At 44.7% G+C, this 22,752-nt stretch overlaps 1 protein-coding gene across 12 annotated transcripts in view; it reads left to right on the forward strand.

The window, feature by feature from the left end:
• Positions 1-15,546, forward strand: part of Zmat4 (zinc finger, matrin type 4) — a 415,792-nt gene extending 400,246 nt beyond the window's left edge. For all 12 annotated transcript variants that reach the window (XM_017312858.2, XM_006509141.3, XM_006509140.4 and 9 more), the window contains one exon: positions 12,175-15,546. In XM_017312858.2, coding sequence (XP_017168347.1) covers positions 12,175-12,190 — 16 coding nt within the window. In that variant the 3' untranslated portion in view covers positions 12,191-15,546. The remainder of the gene's footprint in view (positions 1-12,174) is intronic.
• Positions 15,547-22,752: the final 7,206 nt, after the last annotated feature.

A 22,752-nucleotide genomic window follows, 5' to 3' on the forward strand; every position in this document is an offset into this window, starting at 1 on the left:
TTACTTAGCTAGCAAATGTGTGGGTCCCATTATCCACTCTTAATTAAATGTGGAAGAACATCTTAGTGGGTGAATGGTGTGATTGTCTGATAATATGAAGTTCAAAGCATAACAGTTTCCATGTCAGTAGCTGTTTTCACTGTGAATCAACTACTTGTAAAGGTCGCTAATTATTTTGCTTATTCATCATTAATGTCTTACACACATGTTGTATACCCATTTTAGAGATTGTGGAACTACAACTCAGAGCTGAAATAATTTGCTATTGTCATCTGATATAGAAAGTGAGGTGATATTCTATGCCCTACACATCTTCCTGAGACAGTAGGAAGGATAGGATAGTCGTTTGAAAGGCTAAGTTCCCCTACCAGAGACACTGTAGATCTTGTCCTCTGTAAGCTGCACTTTCTTTTGTTTTGGTCCAGATCTGGGTGACCTAGAGAATGTCACAGCAGACCACAGGCTCTCAGATGTGCTGTGTGATCTCACTGACTTCCTCTGTACATGGATAAGAGAGAGTTTGGCTCTTTTTATCAAACGTGCTGGCAGCTTTGGGTGTTGGATATAAGGACATACATGTCAGTGAAGGTTGCTGTGTTATAGCTGGGTGCTGGTTGGCGTGTACTCAGTGATGCTGGAGGGAGAGAAAGTTGGTGCAGAATTCACCCCGTGGATTTGCCATTTTGGTGTACATGGTCATTGTTGACAAGACTCGCCAAAAATCATTGAACTTGGAAGCAAATAGCAGACAGGGTTGGGTTTGTCTCTACTGTACTGCCCTTGTGAAAGCCACAGGACATCAGTACATGGAGAGAAAGAGGGGCTCTAGAATGGTTCATCTTCCTACTCACTGAGCAGATGATGAGACTGAGGCACAGGGAGATGCAATGGCACTGTGAAGCCGCCATTTTGTGGTACATTCTTGCATGGTCAGCCTTCCTCTCTCTGTGTTGCAGAAAGCAAACCCATATCAGGTTTGATGGGTGAGATCTAATTATTGCCCAAATGTGTTGTAATAATCTACGTTATTATGCCTCTGCTATTGCTAGCACCAGCCAGGCAACTGGGATACTAGAGTTGACCCCAGGGTCTCCTACAAGGGTGAAAATTCTCAGTGCTTTCACCTTCCTGATGCCTCCCTCTCTCTGCATCCCAGCTTAGCAATGTCTCTGCCATCAGGATGGCACAGGTCCTGTTCTCTCAGGTATAACTCACCCACACTTCCTTCTAAAGGGCAGTTAACACTGTCCTTCCATCTAACTTTATCCAAATTCACTCCTACCGGCTCCGTCCTGGGCTTCTGCTGCTCCATCTCTGCAGCCTTAATCCATTCTGTCCCAGACCAGTGTTGGGCATAGCCTTCCTCAGTCTGCAGCAGACCGTCTCTGCCCTGAGCACTGCAGGAGTCAGTTGGTATTGCCAGGCCCCCAGATTTTCAGAAGCCATGCTTTACAGGAGGTTTGACCGTGAGCTGAACAGGGGCACACACTATTTCAGAAGGAGTGTCAACTTCTCTTCTACTGAAGACGAAAGCACTTGAGCAAGGTGGAGGCCAGGTGGGCAGGTTCATCTATTTAAAAATCACCCACTGTTTCTTCATTTCATTTTTTTATGTGTGAGAAAAAAATGAATGTTTCATACTGTTGTGTTTTATCGAAAGAAAGAAAGAAAGAAAGAAAGAAAAAAAGAAAGAAAGAAAGAAAGAAAGAAGGAAGGAAGGAAGGAAGGAAGGAAGGAAGGAAGGAAGGAAGGAAGGAAGGGAAGGAAGGAAGGAAGGAAGGAAGGAAGGAAGGAAGGAAGAAAGAAAGAAAGAAAGAAAGAAAGAAAGAAAGAAAGAAAGAAAGAAAGAAAGAAAGAAAGAAAGGGCCAGGGATGTGTTTGGTGTTTGGTGGAGGCATGGTATGGTGTGGGGGAAGAGGGTGCCTCTGCGGGACCATGCTGAGGCATCCCTTCCCCCTGAGGTACCAGCCACTGGAAGGTATAGAATAGAATAGAGTTTATTCAGGGCATGGGGAGGGGAGTTGAGGGCGTAATAGAGACAGAGAGAGAGAGAGAGGTGGGGAGAGGGAGAGAGAGAGAGAGAGAGAGAGAGGGAGAGAGAGAGAGAGAGAGAGAGAGAGAGAGAGAGAGAGAGAGCGAGCAGTCATGAACACATGAAGGGGGAGGGGAATGGGGTTAGAGAAGACAGAGAGAGAAGAGAGAAAAAGAGCAAGAGAGAGAGGAGAGGGCAGGCAGCCCTTTTTATAGTGAGTCAGGCACACCTGGCTGCTAACAGGTAACTGTGGAGTGGAGCCTAGAAGAAACTCACTAACGCCCATAGCTTTAAAAACTAAGAAAGACAGCACTTGTGGTTTAAGTTGCAAAGCAGATGTAATTGAAGAGACATTTGGTGGCCCCAGCCTGCTCTGTCCTTAGAAACTTCTGTGGTGATGTGAAAGTTTTGTCTCTACTCTATAGCACGGTAGTAGAGCTGTGTACAGTTGTGGGCACTAGCCATGCAGCTGGTGTGGGGGTTGACTACCACTTGATAGCATTTAACTTACATTGTTTATACTTCAATAGCCACATGAGGCTGCGGATACCGTACTGGGGGCGAAGCCTTCTTTAGCAGGAGTACTATGGCGTATCCATCAAACAGTTGGCATCCTTCCCATCTGCCATCTTCCTGCCCCTTTCATCACACCCCATAGGGCAGACAGAACCACACCTGTCCTTGGTCTCAAGAAGTTACCTCTGCTTCAAGCTCCTGTGCCTACACCTGCCAGTCACCTCAGACTCACAGTCAACTCAGCCTAAAACTGAGGTTCACATACACGATGAATAAAAAGAATAGCAGTTTCTCGGGTACCAGCCACATAGCCCTTTCGTTTAGTAGCTCAGTCTTCACAGCATCCTGGTGAAGTCTATGCATCGCTATAGTATACCCATTTTATGGGCAGGAAACTGAGGCAAGGCCACAGAGGTGGCTTGTGCTGAGGTTTTGGGTTTAGACATTTGAAAATGAAGCCTTCAGTGTGACAGCTACCAAAGTGTCTCTGTCAATGATACCCTGCAGAGAAGTTCCCAATCTAGCTAGCACCTTGAACCTTTTCAATGTGCATGCTACATGATGGGCTCTGGAGTAAAAATAAAAATAAATAATCATAATTGTATGATAATAATAATAATAATAATAATAATAATAATAATAATAATAATTCCAAGAATGACCTAAGCTTGTGCCAGCCAATTCTAACACTGCCCAAGGTTGGTGCACACTTTACAGTGTTCAGCAGACCTGCACATCAAACACCAGCTGTAAGCCCCGGGGCCCCTACCCGCACCGGTACTTCTCATTAGCAACGCATCTATGAGTTCCCACTGTTGCCTCTAGTGCAATGATCCTGGAAGGACTCTCAGCAGTCAGGAAAAGTTAGGCTTTTGATTAGTTCTATGTGGATACCAGTGGGAACCAGGCAAATGAGAAGGTGTTGAAGACAAGGTCTGGGGTTAGCCTTCCCTGAGCTTCTGTGACCCGTCCTTGTGAAACGCAGACACATACTGAGGCCCTTGCTCAGGAAGGCCAGCTGAGCCCAGGGGTTCAGCGGACAGGACAGGGGTCACATTGTGTGGTGGCTGTGACTGTGCTCTGGTTCCAACACTCTACACTCCCAAGGCTGGGCAGGCCTGCTCTAGGCTCTGCCCTCTAATTGAGCAGTTGCTCTTTTCAAGCGAAACTAACTTCTGTCCTGTAACTACATCATCACTTTTCCATCACAAGCTATCATGTCCCATCACCAATAGGGCAGGTTCCTCGACGTGGTAAAGATCTCCACCCCAAGAACCTGTAGAAAAAGCCAAACACTTCGGCAAGAATCTTCTTAAATTGACCTATGTTAAATAAGTAAAACTATGGCATCATGATGATGTCACGCATGCATATAAAGAAACTCTGCACTTGTTTTATGCAGATTATAGCACACACCCAGACACACACCCCAGCAGGTTTTCTGCTGACTAAGGGTAAGGGCAGGGTGCAAACATCTCAGCATTTTTAGTCAGTCCTGGGCACCGTGCATTTTCTCATTTTCTCTTCATGGAGCTCCTGTAGAGAAGGATGCTACTGGTGTCTTTGTTTTAGAGATTAACAAGGATAAAAAAGTTAGCAATGCAATCCACGAACATCCACTGATAGCTACTGGCGTTCGAGAGAGAGACAGAGACAGAGAGACAGACAGACAGAGACAGAGTGTCTCTTGGAAGCCAGAAGAAGGTATTAGATCCTCAGAGCTGGAGTTACAGGTGATTGTGAACCACCTGACATAGGTTCTGGAACCAAACTCAGGTCCTCTGGAACAGTAGTACTCACTCTTAGGTACAGAGTCACCTCTCTGATCTCTGCTATTAGGTTTGAAATCAAGTTTCCTAACTGTTGATCACAAATCCTTTGACTCTATAGGAATGGTAAATGGGGGAGGAGTAGGGATTCGATGCTCTAAGTCTCCGTGAAAATAAGGGCTGGAAGCAGGCTTGTTCAGAACGGGGAGTGGGTGAGCAATGGGGGTGTTTCTTCCAGGTGTGCCATTTGATCCCTTCTCATATTTTCCTCATGTGTTACGAGTGTTCTGAGTGATACCCTTATGAGGGGGAAGTTACAGACTGGCTCTGTGAGCCCTTACAAAAACATAGACCACATGGAGGTAGAAAGAGACAGCCCCAGCCTTTGCATGGGGCTCAGACCATCGACAAATGGTTTCATCATAAATCAGGAAGTCATTGAGGTAATCCAGGAGAGTGGCTAGGACAAGACTCCAAGTCCAGAGAAGTGGTGAAGGCAGAGGAGGCTCAAGGAAGTTGGAGGAGAGAATATGGTTGCTGAGACTTATATGTGCGCAGGAACTTAACAGGTTGTAAGAAGAAAGGGGAACAAGTCTCTGCCCACGCCCCCTGTCCAGCTACGGGGCCCCAGTGGTGCCTCAAACCTTAGGGTTTTGTGAACTTCTTGCTCTGTTTACATTTGTCCCTGAAGCTAAAAACCTCCAAACAGGAGAATCTCCCACAAGGAGGAGCTTGGCTGTGAGGGTCTCAGGAATGGCAAGCATGAATGTCCTTGTGTGTTAGGGACTCTGTCAGGCTTTGCATTTGTAAAGCACCGGTCCTGGGTTTTCTTAGATAATCCCTGGGGTCCCTCTGGCTCTAACATTTCATTATTTTGAGATTTTTGTGGGGAAAAAAATGTTTTGCAAAGCAAATGAATAGTGTAAACAAGATTATAAAGCGAATGTTTGCCTTCTTAAGGGAATAAACTATTCTAAAACTGTACCAGGAGCATTCATTTGCATATAAACAATGCAAATTTTATATAAGCAAAGAAGGCTTATTTATTTATTTTTTTTAGGTGCTTTGGTAAATTAATTACAAGTCCCACTCTTTTGTCAATTGTGCAAGTCTCTGTGCATTAGGAAGCAGCATATCTGAATTCCTTGTAAATAGCCTATACTTTGGACTGCTCATGATTTCTGTTCATGATAACTGAATTTTCGAAATTACTTCCCAGTCCCATGGGCTATAAATGTATGGGATTTGTTCTCCCAGGGTAGATTTGAATACATTTGTCTCTGTGCTTATCTGATGCCAACTGAGCCTGTCTGCCCTAGGGCCTTCTGAGTCAGCAGGGTCTCACCCCTGCAGCTTCCCAAGGCCCAGCTGCACTTGTAACCACACTGTCTGCTCGCCTCTGCATCTTTCTTTCTCCCTCAGATATTTGAGTCCTTCTTCTCTCCACTCCCTCTACCAACCAGACTGCACAGAATGCCACTCAAATTGAGCACTGCAGATATTTCGTTCATTTGGACAGTCGTATTTAAGATTTGGGCATTATTCAGAGGTAGCAATGTAAAAGCACAGAATCATCATCACCTCCTGCTCCTCCTCCTCCTCCTGCTCCTGCTCCTGCTCCTGCTCCTGCCCCTGCTCCTCCTCCTGCTCCTGCCCCTGCTCCTCCTCCTGCTCCTCCTCCTGCTCCTCCTCCTGCTCCTGCCCCTGCTCCTCCTCCTGCTCCTCCTCCTGCTCCTGCTCCTCCTGCTCCTCCTCCTCCTCCTGCTCCTCCTCCTGCTCCTCCTCCTGCTCCTGCTCCTGCTCCTGCTGCTCCTGCTCCTCTCATCTTCCTGCTCCTGCTCCTGCTCCTGCTCCTGCTCCTGCTCCTGCTCCTGCTCCTGCTCCTCCTGCTCCTCTCATCCTCCTGCTCCTGCTCCTCCTGCTCCTGCTCCTCCTCCTGCTCCTGCTCCTGCTCCTGCTCCTCCTGCTCCTCTCATCCTCCTGCTCCTGCTCCTGCTCCTGCTCCTGCCCCTGCCCCTGCCCCTGCTCCTCCTCCTGCTCCTGCTCCTGCTCCTGCCCCTGCCCCTGCCCCTGCCCCTGCCCCTGCCCCTGCCCCTGCTCCTCCTCCTGCTCCTGCCCCTGCTCCTCCTCCTCCTCCTGCCCCTGCCCCTGCCCCTGCTCCTGCTCCTGCACTCCCTCCTCCTCCTTCTTCCCACTTCCCCCATGTTCTCTTTCTCCACTCTCCACTATTTCCTGAACTCTTCACTCTCCAAACAGTGACCCTTCTTGGAATCAGGGTGTCCTTTGACCATATGCTTTCATAGGCATAGAAATCGCCCATAGTCCCCTGGGGCTTGTTTATTTTCTTAAGGCTTTCTTCTCTCCTCCCAAGTGGCTATTGGAAAGAGCCAGTTATATTCAGTTGTGTCAGGTTGGTTCAGGCAAGAATTATCTGGGGGAAGCATGGTCCCTTTTAAAGATGAAAGCAGTTGAACAAGTAAAGAGGGCAGGTCAGTTTCCAGGCAGAAAGAGCAACCTGTGCAAGCAGGCATGGCAGAGGGGAGTGTGGCAGGGGCAGGGACCTCAAGCAATCTCCAGAATCAGGATGGGGAAGGGTTACCCCAGGGTGCGATTGGCATTGGGTGGTCCAACTGCCCAAGTTACAGTGTCCTTTCTGTTCCATGGGACTTTCCCATTCTGGAGCAGGCTGTGGTTCTGTGATGCTGAGGTAATAGCAGATGTGGAGTGAAGTGGGAAACCAACCAGATCTGTAATTGATTGGTGGCCAAAAGGGAAAAGGAACCATGAGGACAAAGCCCTGAATCCTCTCTTGACATTAGGGAATTCAAGAAAGGAGGAATAGACATGGTGTTCCCTCGAGAAATACAGTTTAGCTTGGTTTATCACTGTGCTATCTGAGAAAGTTGAGCGAAGGTGTTAAGTCTTTGGCTACCATGTACTTTTAGGAATATAGATAGTTGAGTGGTTTTTGGTGCTGGGGTTGAATCCTAGGCATAACGCATGTTAGGCAAGTTACAGAGCTACATCGTTAGCCCTCTGTTGGCTTTCTGACTTTTTATCTTGAGATAGCACCTCACAGATTTGCTCTGGCTGACTTTGAACTCACACTGTACAAGACCTTAAACTTGTGATTCTCTGGCCCCAGCCTCCCGGACAGCTTGGCAGTCAACTAAGTTAAAATCACCTAAGAACATGGCTTCTCTTTGCCTGGCACTTCTGCCTGTGTCAGGAACCATGACCTGTGGTGGCATTTCATGACTGTTTACTGTCAGAAACCCAGCTGTATGAAACCACACAGTAATGGTGTTCTGCTTTGGGTTTCAGCTTATTTATGGGACAGTTAAAATTTAGTGTGAGGAAAAATGGGTCATTCCATTTCCCTCTAATGGCCCTGTTCAAATATGCACACTTATCTAATCACTGAAAGACTACATGCACACATTTCTGATCATTTTCAAAGGTGGGATCATTTCTCAGTGATTCTTACAATGCCACATGGAAATATCTGTCTGGCATCCGGGTGGGGGGCACAACCTACTTTTTGAATCTTTTGGAGCTAACATGCAGCACAGGGCAGGAGTAGAAAGAGCTGACATGCTTGTGTTTACCTGATTCTGAGGCCCAGTTCTCATCTTGCCTCTTCCAAAAGCCATCACATCCCCTGCACGGCTTTGGCTTCCATAGAAGCTACAGTCCACAGGAGTGATGGTAACTCCATGGTTCTCTAACGTGGAGAATTCTTTAGAAAGATGCACAAGAGCAACCTTTGTGAATGATTCCATTTCCTCCTAATGGTGTTCCACAAGATCCCAAGGAAAGCATTCCTTAATGTCTAGTGTTCTGCTAAAGGTAGCAAAGGTGAAAAGGGGTCGTACGCTTATCCTGTTTATTATATGCATTCAGAGTAAGGAAAGTGAGCTGTGTGATTGACATATGCAGCACGAGACTGAGTTCTCTCTTCCAATTTGACCTAATGGCAGACAGACCATGAGACTACTGTGATGACCAATCTTGGTGGCTAACCTGATTGGCTAACACAGCTGGGAAAAGAGATCTTCAGTTGAAGAACTGCCTCAGTTGGCCTGGCCTGTGATCATGTCTGTAATGAATTTTCTTGGTTAGTCATTGATCGAGGAGGACCAGATCCTGTGGGCAGTACCATCCCTAAGCAGATAGGCCTAGGCTGTGTAAGAAAGGTAGCTTACTGAGATCCTAGAAGCAAGGTAGTCAACAGCCAGTCCTCCATAGTTACTACTTCAGTGTCTGCTCCAGGCTCCTGCTGTAGCTTCTCTTGATGATGGATTATGATGTATATGATTAAATAAACCCTTTGCTTTTCATCATGGTGTTTATCATAGCAATAGATAGCAAACTAGAGCCCCAGCTCTCCACATAAATAGAAACAATGTAATGAATTCTCCTTCCTACGCTTTTCTTCCATTTTCTATTTTAAGAAATTTCTGAAAATATATGAATTATGCAGCTTATCTCTCAGATGAAAAAGAATTTTATGCCAGGATTGGACGGCTCCATACTTATTAATAGCAGTAAAAATTTCCATGCTCTTTGTATCAGATGGGATGCTGCGAAAAATATGAAGGAGCCATTTCATCAAGGATGCCAGCAACAAGAGAATAATTAGAAGAGCTATATGGAATTGAAAGATGCTTTAATTTGTTATTATTTCTCTGTCCTCAGAAAGGACCTGAATAATTATTCTGACTATAAACGGAACAGAGTGATATTTTTCCTAGTTATGAAATTAAATTGTTACTATACCATTCTCACTATAAGTTAAAACAAAAATCCCTCTTCATCTCTGCTCCAAGAGTGAAACAATAGGTACTGAAGAGTGCTCAGGTGCAGGTGTGCATGGTCTCCTCATTCTACCCGTGGGTGTGTGATCCAGAGCCATTTTCATTTGAAAAGGGGTCATCTCCACTGTTTTGTGGAGATGAAATTATACTTGTTTGCTCAGGATGAACTTTTGGCCTTTATGTCGCATTAATTCATGCAGTTGACAAGGACACTACAATTTCCTTAGGTCATGAACTAGCGGCTGCAGAAACCAAATGCAAGGTTTTGAAAACAGAGTTTCACTTCAAGGCAAAATTTCAAGGCCATTAAAAAGAAGAAAAGAAGTGTAGAGTCTCTAGTTTTGTGTGGTTTGCATTCTGCTAGCAGTGCTCAAATCCTTACTAAGATACTGAGAATATTCTACAACAACATTTTTTCTTAGAAAATGAGGTTTCAGATACGAGTGGTAGTGTTTTACTTTGTAGCTGTTGAACTGTTCATTCATTCATTAGATTGCCAGCAAGACATTTGGTTGACAGTACTATAAGATGCTATTCGGGCTGCTGTGGGGTAACCCAAACAGTATTACCTTCCTGTGAACTCTGTTTACCGCAACAATAACCTGTATGAGAAGCTATGCTCATAGGTGCAATAGTTGCACAGTTGTTAGAGGGGTAACCACCTGCTTTCTACTAGGCTGTAAGGCCCAGGCCGCAGGAGGAAACTCATGCCTGGTACTGCAAAGTTGGTCAAGAAACCATGATTGGTGAGATCACAGGCCCTAGTAAAACGTACAAGTGTTGCTTTCTAAATGATGATTGTATCAAATGACCCTCTAAATTCATGGTGTAATATGGTTCTCCTATCTTATCAGAGACATTTCTCTGTGCAGTAGATGCTGGTTAGTGCAGAAGCTCACAACTGGTCAAAGCGTAAGGAATGAATGATGGTGGAGTGCCCAGCCAGTGATAGGACCTTTATAGTCATACCTCCTCCCCAAAGCTCAAGGACCATCATGGGAAAATGGAGCAGAAAGATTATAAGAACTAAAGGGTAGGAAAGACCAGAGCCAAATAGCTGGTATTGATTGCATGTAACTTCTTAGAAGGGTTGGGATCCCATGTCTATTTCCACCTTTCAATGCTGGGACTTCATCTGGCTTGAACCTGTGTAGACCTTGTACATGCTGCTATGTGCTTGTGCATGTCTCCAGGAATTCATATGTGTTGTGATCATAAAAAGAAAAAGAGCTATAAGAATATGTTCTGGCAGGGTGTGGGGGAAGAGGGTGCCCCAGTGTGCCCATGCCAAGGTATCCCTTGCCTTTGAGGGACCAGAAACATACCTGTATAGTATAGAATAGAGTTTATTTAGGGCATGGGGAGGTGAGTTAAAAGGGTAGTAAAGGCAGAGAAAGACAGAGAGAAGGAGAAAGCAGATAAGTGGAGGGTGGCCATGGCCATGTGGAGAGAGTGGGGGAAGGGAATGGGGAGAGAGGGGGCACAAGGGGGCAAGAGCTTAAGAGAGAGAAGAGGGGGCAAGAAGCCCCTTTTATAGTGGGCTAAGCCTACCTGGCTGTTGCCAGGTAACTGTAGGGGTAGAGTTTAGACAGAATACCAACAATATATGTATCAATCCTGGTGTGTCTGGAAGGCAGTTTCCTTGGAGTCATCCATCACCCTTGGCCCCTCTTCCACATAGATCCCTGAGTCTTGAGGGGAGAGGCTTGCTAGTATATCCCATTCAGGATTAAGTGCCTCAAAAAGGCCCTCACTCTGCCTATTATCCTGGTGTGGGTCTCTGTTAATTCTCCCCCATTGTAAGGAGAAGTTTCTCTGGCATAGCCTGAGCAAGGTGCCGATCTCTGTGCACTTACTGCTATGTTCCTTTAACAGAATAAAAATATTAGGTTCTCCTGTAAGCCCATGATCTAGGCCATTTTCAGTTCTTGGATACTTTATCAGTGTCAGGTTATGGGTTACATCTTATGGCGTGTACCTTAGATACAATAGAAGAGACAGTTCCCCCGACCAGACATCCTACCAAGTTACAATTTGAGTGTCAGGTATGACTTACATCTTGTTGAGTGTTTGGACAAAGGGGTCCCATAGAATCCCCTAAGCATTACTGACTATTGCCAAAGCTGTTAGTGGCTTTCTGCAACCTGATAGTGAGTCACTATTGCTGAAGGCAACACTTAGTTATTAAAAGGAACATGGTGGAGTAAAGCTGGTGTCTTACTGGGAGGTTTACCCCTACTAATGTTCGTGGTGCTAGAAGGCCCTCTTCAAGCTACCAAAGGAGAAGCATAATTAATACTGCTACAAACACTTTGATCTACAACAGTGACCTGCCTTCAAGATAGACTGGTGTAATAGTGGCACAAAAGTTATACCAATCATCTTTTGGTATCCGTTGTTTTTAATCTCAAGATCATTTGAAAAGGAGCTAGTGTCTGAATTCAGAGTGGAGAAGTGCAGATTTTTCACAATATGGAAATGGCATTGATAATTCTGTCACCATATAAGGCAGATTACTTAATCTCCTAAAAGAATCACCGTGGAGGATCTGAAGAGATGGCTAAGAGGGTAAAGAGTTTGGTGTACAAGGCCGTGAACCTGATAATCCCCAACACCCACATAAATGCCAGGCGTGGCTATGTATGTTTGCAGCCCTAGCACTGGGAGGGTGGAGACAGGTAAATCTCAGAACCTGCCACCCAGTCAATCCAGCAAAATGGTGAGTTCCATGTTGAGTGAAGGCACCGTTTCAGAAATACAAAGTGGGAAGAGATCTCTGGTCTTCATACACTCACAGGTGACCAATCACACCTTCCACACATACACACTTCTCTCTCTCTCTCTCTCTCTCTCTCTTTCTCTCTCTCTCTCTCTCTCTCTCTCTCTCTGTCACACACACACACACACACAAATGATTCACTATCTAAATTAAGCTTTATTTAAATTTGGAGGGGTCGGGGATGGAGGGTAGGAGAAGAGGGGTGTGCCAACATGTATAATTATGGAAGAAGGTACTACTGTCTTCCTTCTTGTCTTACAGCCTGAAGAATAAGTAGTGACAGCATCTATCAAGAGCTAAGAAGAGACTCCCGCATTTCTCTGTGGTAGAGAACTGCTCACCAACCAAAGGAGGATCCTTTCTCAAGCAATGAACATTTCTTACAAGGATTCACAGATTAACACGTGACCAGTATTGATTTTTGAAAGTAAATAAGATTTCCTTTTCTTCTTCTCATTTAGTGGCAAATTATCCTTGGATTTAGAAGAATCCTTTTCTGATAACATTGTTTAGCACAAGTTCTAAACTGCAATCACACACACAGCAGCTAGTCAGAGCATTATTCAAACTTACAATGAGTGGAAAATTTAATTTCCAATTCATTCTAGATTTCCGTAGAGTTACAATGATTCTGTGAGACCCTTCATGATTATCATGTAAGCCTCCTAGATCCATTAACAAATATACTTTTGTCATCATGGGGAACATAGTTGGTGACGCCAACCACAAGAACAGAGCAAATTGTGGTCTGTAGAAGTTATATAACAAATAGAATACCAGTCCTTCCTGCTTCACACCTATGAGCCAGCCTTGCCTCTAAATGCCAGGAGCGTGAAAGCAGGTGGGAACACAGAGGAAGGACCTTCACTCTGGATCACCTTGATGGAAAGCTTCACAAGACGAAGCCAAGTTCTCCTTGCAAGCTGCCAGATCATAGCTTAGGAAAAGAACTAGTTTTGATTGCATGATGATCCTATTAAGTAAAAATGTCTTCACAGCGGTTGACCTTGATGGAGTGCTTTTGTAAAGGTATCCAAAGGAGAATTTTAAACCCCAGAGTGAGATGGAAGTAATTCTTAGCAAGTTGGCCTGGATTGTGGGCTTTAATTTGGGGCAGTAATGATTTGGTGTGTGTCAAGGGAGGGAAGAGAATGATTAAATCCTGAAGAAGTTTCCTTCTTCTGTTTCTCTTCCAACTTGTTGCCGAGCTGGGGATTGAGTGACTTTGAACAGAACTCTTCTGGGAAGAGGATGGACCAGAGAACTGATGCTCTTTAAAGGGATCAAGTTTGAGTGCAACTGTGAAATTCCCTCTCCAGGGAATCACTGCTCTGCATTGTGTTGGGAAGTGGTGTCTTGCAGACACTGCAAGGTAGACACAGAACTTCCTTTCCTGGGCTCTCAGCTGGCTGGAGCAGCCCTTGACAACTTGTGACCACCAAGCTACCAAGTAACGTCAGACTTTTCCAGACATCAGCGCTTTCCACAGAGATCTGAGGTCGTGGACAGCCAGTGAGCAATAAACGAAACGACACGGAAACGCACAGTGTTGTTCTTAAGGTGCCTGTTTTGTTGTGTGAGGAGGTCACGGTCCTTAGGGACCAGACCCGTGGCTGCAAAGAGGAAGGTCACACACACCGTGTACAGTCATGCTGCAGGTGGGAAGCACGAGGGGTGTGGTGACAACAATTTTATTTTGCTATTTTAGAAAGAAGCACACAACAGAGCTACAGCCCTCCCGTGATGGCTTTTCTTCGAATATGTGGAATAAAGCTTTATTTGTCAATTCTGCTGTAAAATAAGCATAGTCTGAGGTTTTGGTTTTTGTTTTTAAAATCTTTCTCTGTTTCTGTTTAGTGCCTGAGCTCTCTCCCTGAAGTGTTGTGTTTATTTTTGTTTTTAATGGCCTAAGATAGAAAAGCCTATGAACATAGATCTCCTTTGCATTACAGTGACACTTTGCCAAGTCCTTTATGGCTAAGCCTCCAGCTACAATAATCAGATTATTTCAGAGTGCCTCATCGAAATACCATTGCTCTTTGGCAAGCTGCCACAGACACCTACCAGACATTTTCTTGGTTTGATTGTTCTCAAGTATATTCATGCCCATGCAGATAAGGGGAGTGTCATCCCAGCACGCTGTGAGGATCACTTGGCCAGACTACTATCTGCAAGAAGGCTCAACATGCCACTGTGTTCTGGAGACTATCTAACAGACACACCTTTCCTCCAGAAACTGGGCTGTTCACTTTTGCTTTAGTGTGGCTGTATGTTCAATGAAGTCTTATGTTAGTTTCCAGTTTTATTATGACTGGACAGGAGTTGGGTGTAGGGCAAATGTTTTTCAGGGGCCCTTGATTCTGATGGGAAGAAAAGAGACAAACCTGTCTGTGTCTCTGTCTCCTGACCAGTCCATGTGGAGCAACCCTGAGAGAGAGAGAGCAATGTGATTACAATAAGAACTTGGGGTTAGTTCTATATCATTTGAGGAGAACATGGAGAAAACTCATCTATGAGAGAGGAGAGCTGTCCATACGACTGTGTCTAAATTAACGTGGATATTTCAGAGTTCAGAGTGATGTCAGCTAACCACATTAAGTTTTCTGGCCATAATGAGAAAAACTCAACACCTATCGGCCTCCTGTTAAATCGAGATATCTCTGTTTAATGGAACAGTCACTAGCGGTTGACCTAGGTATCTCCCTGTTTCTCTCCCTTCTCCTATCATTCCAGGATATAGTCTCCAGGATGTAACATGCATTGCCCATGTGGTCTACCACTGAATGCCATGCTTAGGTGTGATTCCTCAGAACACTAGATCACCCCTTAGTCCTGGCCATACCATTTGAATTTGCTTTACAAAATCTTCTTCCCGTTCAGTACGGATATGAGCTTGAGGCTAGCAACCTGTGTCAGTGGCCACAAATGCCATGATAGTAAGATCCAAATTAATGAGCTCTCCTTATAGACAGTCTCCATAGTCCAGGGAACTAATAAATACACTCATAAAGCAATCCGCTAAGCAGCAAGTGCTGTGGCCATTCCTTCTGCTGATAAAGTAGCCATAAAACTTTCATCTATTGCTGCTGGACTGAAAGACCAATGGGATCTGTTCTTTTTGGCCCTTTAGATGACAGAGATGCATAAATTGGAACTGCAAGGATCTTTGCACTGTCTGTTGGAGTAAATTTAATTAGGCCAACTGTATCAAAAAGAAAAAAACAAAAACAAAAAACAATGGGACCCACTTATAATGCTGTCATTCCTGCGGAACTCCCCATCTAGAGAGGCCACCTTCCTGTCAAAGCTGAGTGAGGCATTTTTGACAAGGCAGTGGGAATACAGGACATTAAACCCCAATAAGAGACCACGAGGTTGTAAAGACAGTCCCCACTAAATATCTGTCCTTCTCTTGAACAGCTTGTCCAGTGAATTATTTTTCTTTTGTAAGAATAAAACTAAGAAAAGTCTGTCTGTGCAACATATTATTGTAGGGATGGATTTTTCTCCCCTGCCCCCTTCTGGTTTTGAATTTGTTCATATTCAAGGCATGTTAAACTACCTCATAGGTTTGTTGTGTGGATTAGCTGATTAATAAATAACAACTGATTAAAATACGAATCTGTATGTAAATGCTGCCTTAATGTTTTTCCTTGCTAAAGATTTGTGAGTCAAATCAACTGGGTGATATTTAAATGTAATATGTAAAGGCCAGATGTGGTGGCCACACCTGCCATCTCAACTTGTGGGAAGCTCACATCCTGCGAGAAACAGATAGACTAAAGCAACATTCAAAAACTGGCAGATACACCACCAGACATCACAAAACAACCAACAGACAAAAATCAAAGGTTTACTTACTTAGCTTCAATTTTACTTTTATATCTGTCTTTTTTTTTTTTTTTTTTTTGAGACAAGGTCTCTCTTTGTAGCTCAGGCTAGCCTTGAACTGCCAGTCTCCTGCCTCAGCCTTCTAAAAGGTTTTTAAATTCTTAAGAGGGAGTCAGCATCAGCCTTCAGAGTATCTGAAATGATGTGGTAGTTGGAATGTGCCATTTATAGTAGTTTATAGTAAAATTAAAGTGGTTTTGAGAGTACGCATTTGATACCATTGCTGTAGGTTCCTTCACATCTCTATGTGCTCCTGAGCTCCTGTGAGGTTGAGAACGTTGGTGAACATCTGCCTGGATCATGCTGTCTGTATGCTATTTGTGTGTGTGTGTGTGTGTGTGTGTGTGTGTGTGTGTGTATGTGTGTGTGTGTGTGTGTGTGTGTGTGTGTGTGTGTGTGTGTGAATAAATGGTGTGTAGGGGAAGGGATGCAGGCTCTTATGCCTAGAGACCAGAGGACAACTTGGGTGTTGTTCCTCCGGCACCACCCACCTTGTTTTGGCCAGTGAGCCCCATGGGTCTGCCTGTTTCTAACTCTGCAGCACTGGGATTTCAAGGATGCACCCACCACCTGGGTTCTAGGTAGGGACTGAGCATTGGTCTCCTTTGCTTGTCTGGGAAGTACGTTGGCAAGCATTTTACAGACTGGGCTATCTTCATGGTGCTTGGTTTAAAAACAACTACAACTAAACAACAACAACAACAACATCAGCAAACCCAGCAGCTGAAAGACAAAGAGTGGAGCTAAGACCGTCCAGTTTCCCAGTGATGTCATCCAGAAGCTCCATAGCAACTAGTTAAAAAGTCATTTTGCTGCAGACTCCACTTGGCAGCCATTTTCCCCTGCATGATTAATTATTCCTTAATCGCTATTATGAGTAGAGGTTTTACATGCTAATTTCAAATGCTTCAACTTAATTAGTAATTCACTCTGACCTTTAAAACCCTTACTCTGTAATCTTCAAATTATATGAGTAAGGGGGTAAAAAAAAAAATCTAAATTCACTTTTCCTCCGACTGCCATTAGTACACGATCGGAAACCTGCTGTCACTCGGAGTCAGCTGGGGTTGTCCCAAGTCCAAGCTCAAGTTCCCTTGGGGTCAGCAGAGTCAGTGAGGGCTAAAGGTGACTCAGCTTCTGAGAACTGAGGTAATGCAAACCTAGCACCATTTTTTACTTCAAGAATATGAAAATAACTGCGTGCACAACAACAGATTCCCTTATAACTCTCTTTTGAGAGTTCTTGGCAAACTCTCCACATGGGTTGCAGCTCTCCCAGTAGGAGAATGTCTGGCAGTAAGAGCCCAAGCCTTTCTTGCCATGGCTAAGGTTTTTGAGTCGAAATCATTTGGGGTTTTTGTGTGTATTCATGTATGCTCAAACGTCTCAAAATTGTCCTCATCGTTCACTGAAACTGGCTTAGTCGTTGATCATGCCTGTAACATAGTACCAGTGACTCTATCATTGGTGTCTCAAGAACTGTTATTGTCTGTCCTTGGGTCCACGTCCCCTGTGAAAGTCTCTGAGAAACTAATAATTGGGGGGGGGGGTGAGAACAGCTCCTGTAATATTACTAACGCCGTATTATGTAGGTAAGGGCAGAGAAATGTTTATTAGTTGATCAAAAATATAATGTCTTTGGATGATTGAGGATAACATCACGGAGAATGGCTAGTGTGCAAGGAAGATAGCTTCCACTCACAGACCCCACTCAGGCTTTGGGAGAGCACCTTGGAAGGAAAGATACAAGGCTCTCTAGTTCCCAACCTGTGGCTCTCAGGATACCTGAGTCTTGGTTTCAGGTATGAATTCTGCCAGTTCCCTCCTCATTTCCAGATGCGCCTTTTGTGACAACAGGCCTTGGAGACCACATTGTCAGAAGTCTGGGGTGTCTTATCCTTTCTACCTCCCCCCCCCCAACTTAACTAGAAAATACTGGTTTTCAGAGTGGGACTGATAACAAGAAACTAAAACCAGTCTGTTGAATATGTACCATTTGGGAGGCATGTTTAAAAAGGCATGAAGTTGTCACTTGCTCCCTGGAAGTAGTTTTTAAAATATTTATTCTTGATTATCCTTCTAAAAAATCTCTCCTTTTAAGGCTAGTCATAAGCCTATGCAGACCCTCTTTATATCCTTATGTAACTTCTCTTGTGTTTAGAGAGTTTAACCCTGAAAGCTAGCCAAGTGTCTTCTATGAATTCTCTGTGGGGTTCTGGGATGGAAGGGTGTCTCCTGGGACTCGGGGTTCAAGCAGACATGGGGTGCTTGGCCATGCTAGTAGAGATAGAACTGGATATTGAGATTCCACCTCTGCTGTCTTGTTCCTCACCCCACTCACTGACTCTAAAGCTGCCCCCCCCCCCGTGTTCTTCCCGTCCCTACTTCATAGTCAGGCGTTCTTACTGTTCACGGCTCTCCTCCATTGCTGTAGCATAAGAAAGACACTCTTCCTCTTTCTGGAAATGTCTGGTATCATCTCAGCTATTTCTAAGGTTTTTAAAGAACTAATCACTTTTTTTCCATTGAAATTATATTCTTTAGGCAAAGAATCAGAGAAGGGAAATTGGAACCATTAGATGGAAAATTTTTTTTTAAAGTTTAAGAAACTACTCTTTTGTAGAAGATGATCCAAATTATAACAAGCAGTAAAAGGTTTGTGTGTATGTATATGCTGTGCTGTGTGTTTTGTGTGTGTGCTGTGTTGTACATGTATGTGTGTGTTGTGTGTTTTGTATGTATATATGTATGTGTATGTGCTATGTTGAATTGTGTGTTTGTGAGTTTGTGTGTGCATGTGTGTGCTGTATTGTATGTGTGCTGTGCTGTCTCTCTTTGTGTGTTTATGTATATGTGTGCTGTGTTGTGTGTGCATATGTTTGTGCTTGTGTGTTGTGTGTGTATATGTGTGTGCTGTGTTTTGTGTGTGTGTATGTGCTGTGTTGTATGTGCATGTGTGTGTGCTTGTGTGTTGTGTGTATATGTGTATGCTGTGCTGTGTTGTGTATAGGTGTGTGTGCTATATTGTGTGTATGTGTATGTTTGTGAGTTTGTATGTGCATGTGTGTGCTGTGTTGTATGTGTGCTGTGTTGTCTGTCTTTGTGTGTTTATGTATATGTGTACTGTGTTGTATGTGTATGTGTGTGTGCTTGTTGTGTACATATGTATGTTGTATGTGCTGTGTTGTATGTGTTTATGTATGTATGTTCTGTGCTGTATGCATGTTTGTGTGTGTTTGTGTGTGGTGTGTGTGTATGTGTGTGTATGTGCACACACCCTGTTTGTGTAACTCTGGGTGAGGACCAATCTCTACTGTGAGTTTGGCACACCTGGGAAGAAGAGAGCTCAAGTAGAGAGTCCCCTCCAGCAGATTGGCCTGGGGGCAGGTCTGTGTGCCATTTTCTTGATTACTAATAGAAGGGAAGGCTTGTCCACCTTTCGTGGTGCCACCCCTATGCAGGTAGGCTTGGATTTTATAATGAAGGTAGCAGAGTAAGGCAGAGAAGGTAGCAGTTGTTTCTGCTTCAGTTCCAACGTCTGCAGTCTTGGCTTAGCTTTCCTCAAGGATGGCCTATGAGCAGTTAGCCAAGTAAACCCTTTGCCCCGGGTTGCTTTTGGTTAGAAAGCTTAATCACAGCAGCAGAGACCAAAGTAGGACACACAGATTTACTAATTTAGCAACTAGCTCTTACACACAAGCAAAGGTTGCACTATAGGGAAATGATAGGAAGTCATAGATGGAGGGCGTGAGTGTCATTCTGCCAATGCTTTGTTTTCATCTTGGGTCCATTATGTAATTTTGTTCTGAGCTTCAGTCACTCAGTATTTAGAGTAAGGTCCAGAGTCATCATTGTCTTTACTTAGTGTTGCTTTGGAGTTTGTAGCTGAGGTTGGCCATATACTCGATCCTCTTGCCTCAGCTTCCTAAGTGCTAGAATTATACCACTATGGTGTTTAAATGGTGAGCCCTTCAGCTTAAAGGGAGGAGATTTCTGTGATGGTGGTGGTGGTGGTGGTGGTGGTGGTGGTGGTGGTGGTGGTGTGCTGTGCTGGAGAGGTAGCCTGGATCATTGGGAAGCTGGGGAAGCCTCTATCACTGAGCTATACCCTTAGCTTGACTTCTGGTAGATCTCAAAGTTTTCTACAATTTTCCTTCTTTCTTTGTGACCATACAACTAATAGTTGTCCAGTATAATAGACAGCTGAAAGTGATCTTTAAAACCATCTTTTCTATCACCCTTGTTCTGAAAACACTCATTTTTAAAACATGTGATGAAGTTAAAGCATAAGTTGGGAAGGGTTACTGCTCAAACAACTCCCACAGGGAAGAGCTTCCCAAAGAACAGAAAGCTATGTGCCCCAGAAGCTGTCACTGTGAATTATGGAGAGGTGCCATTATCTGTCCCTGGCCCTCTGTTCTCCAGCCTAACCCCCACCCAGGCTATGTATCCCTGCTCGTCCCCCCTTGACTTTGTTAGGCTTTACATGGCTGTGAAGAGACATCATGACCAAGGCAACTCTTATAAAGGAAAGCATTTAACTGGGGCTGCCTTACAGGTTCAGAGGTTTAATCCATTATCATGGCGGGAAGCATGGCAGCATCCAGGCAGACATGGTTGCTGGAAAAGGAGCTGCGAGTTCTAAACCTGGATTGGCAGGCAGCAGGTGGAAGACTGAAACACACTTCCTCCAACAAGACCACACCTACTTCAAAAAGGCCACATCTCCAGTAATGTCATTCCCTAGGAGTCTATAGGGGTCATTTTCATATCAAGCACCACACCCTTTGTCCCGGAAGCTACATGTATCTTTGCCTACAGCTCTCTCTGCCAGCTGGGCGCTTAACCAGTACAGGAACATCACACAGGGAGCTAAAGGCCAGCCACTCCGATATCAGAGCAACTACTCAGTATGCCTCCTTGCTCCAGCACAGGATGAACATGTAGCCCCTCCGCATCTTCCCACAGCATGTGTCTCTGATGCCTATATGGACTATGTGCACACCGATGCTCATTAAGATGAGATCCTCCTACAACATGATCTTTTTTGTTATTTTTTATGACGTCTTTTTGGTAAGCCGAAAGACAACTAGCACAGCTGTGGACTGTTCCCCCTTTAATCCCTTTGTCTCACGAGAGGAGGCATTTAACTGCAGACGTAAAGCTGAATTTACGGCTGCCAGTCTGCTTCAGTGTAATAAATGTCAAGCAGACATTGCTGAGTCACAAACTTTGTGAGTTGAGACTAACCCACTACATAAATCTGCTTACTGCCCAGGAGCCCCACTCTCCTTCGTACTCGGTGGCTGGGCTGGCACAGATAACATGTGAAAATCTGAGAGCCCAGCTCTCCAAATAAGTTAGTGCTACAGCACCTTAGCTTTGCCTTGCTGTCCCCAACTAGAAGTCTGTGCCTCTGTCAGGGGTCTGTTTGTCCGTAGAGTTCTCCACACTCAAAGAGGTGGGCGTAGAGTTGGGACACAGCCAGGTCTTCGTTACAGTTGGGAGGCAAATGAATTCCTATGGAGTTGGAACCTATTTCTGCTCAGTCTCATTGAGGACACAGCACAAGTCAGAGGCTTGTGAGGCCTTGGTCAGGACTGGGGGAGATTTTGACCCACCTACTCAGAGAACCTGATATGCCACACTATACACACTGATACATGATACACATGGTCAGCTCTCAGGGGCCATTAGTAGAGCTCTGGCTTAGATGAGAGCCCTACTTCTTGGTTCTTTTTCCTGAAATAGGGTCCACAAGCTCAGTCGTGAGACTGTTTCCCCCAATGCCTTTCTGGAAGGGCAGGGCAGTCTCCATCCCCCTGGGTATCTCCTCTGTGCCAGCTGCTCTTCATTTCCACCAGTCTTCCAGCTAAAACTGTTCTTACCATGTATGGATGGGACCTTGACAGTCCAGCATGTGTCAGGAACAAAGGAGGTCATGTGTATGAGTGACCTGCGGTGCACTTGGCTTTAAAAGTCAGTTCCAAAGTAGAGCATCTCCTTAGCATTGTACAAGACCCTGGAATCGATTCTCATAACCACAGAAAGTCAGTTTTCCTGGCTCGGGCTCTGAAGAGATTAATCACCCACCATCATAATCGTGAGCACACTTTAAAATGCAGCTTGTACCTGAGGGCAGTCAAGGTGCAGACCAGAATAGAGCAGGGACTTGGGAAACTGGGGTTTTTAGCAGTGCTCTGGCAGTAGGTAAAAATGGGCTTCCAAGGAATAAGCTATTTACCCCAGGTTTGCTTTTTTTGTGGGTAAAATGGTGGGAAGCAGATGGGGTTGGCCATTCTACAAAAGCTGAACTCCGTAGAATATTAAAGTGACTGCATCTTTATTACAATACCAAAATGAAGCAGCAGCGATGTGAATTAAAGCAACCCAGGAGTCCAGCTGGATCTCGTGAGGGGAACAATGGTATCATCTGCACCATTAAGTGCTTGGGCCTTGACTACCCAGAGTGGCGAGCTGTAAAGACTCATAAACTGCTAAGACTCCCAAGGTTCCTTGCTCTCCATGCTCTCAGCAGGAGAAGGGTGACGCTCCAATGCCATCACCACTCATGGGCACCTTATGTGGTCTCTCACTCATTCACTCTCTCATTTGGTAGCTCTATAATTGTTGAAAGTGCCCCTAGCTTCAGCTGGCAGTGACAGAGATGACTTAATTTTGTAAACAAATATGTTAACGGCGTTCACAAAGACAGCGTCCTGAATCTAGGATAAAACCAGTGTGTCACCCAAAGGCAACAGAGAAAAGATTTTTTTTTCCCTCCCAGCTTTTTAACAGACCACATCTTACAGCCTTGGTGTCCGCAACAACAGGGCATGTATCTGTCCTCAGCGGCTAACAAGAATCATCCCATTACCTCCTGCCTCTGCTCTTACGGTCCTAACAAAATGCTCTGGCAAACCCCATTGGCCCCAAGTCATAAAGAAA

The sequence above is a fragment of the Mus musculus genome, chromosome 8, assembly GCF_000001635.26.
Source record: "Mus musculus strain C57BL/6J chromosome 8, GRCm38.p6 C57BL/6J".
NCBI lineage: Eukaryota > Metazoa > Chordata > Mammalia > Rodentia > Muridae > Mus > Mus musculus.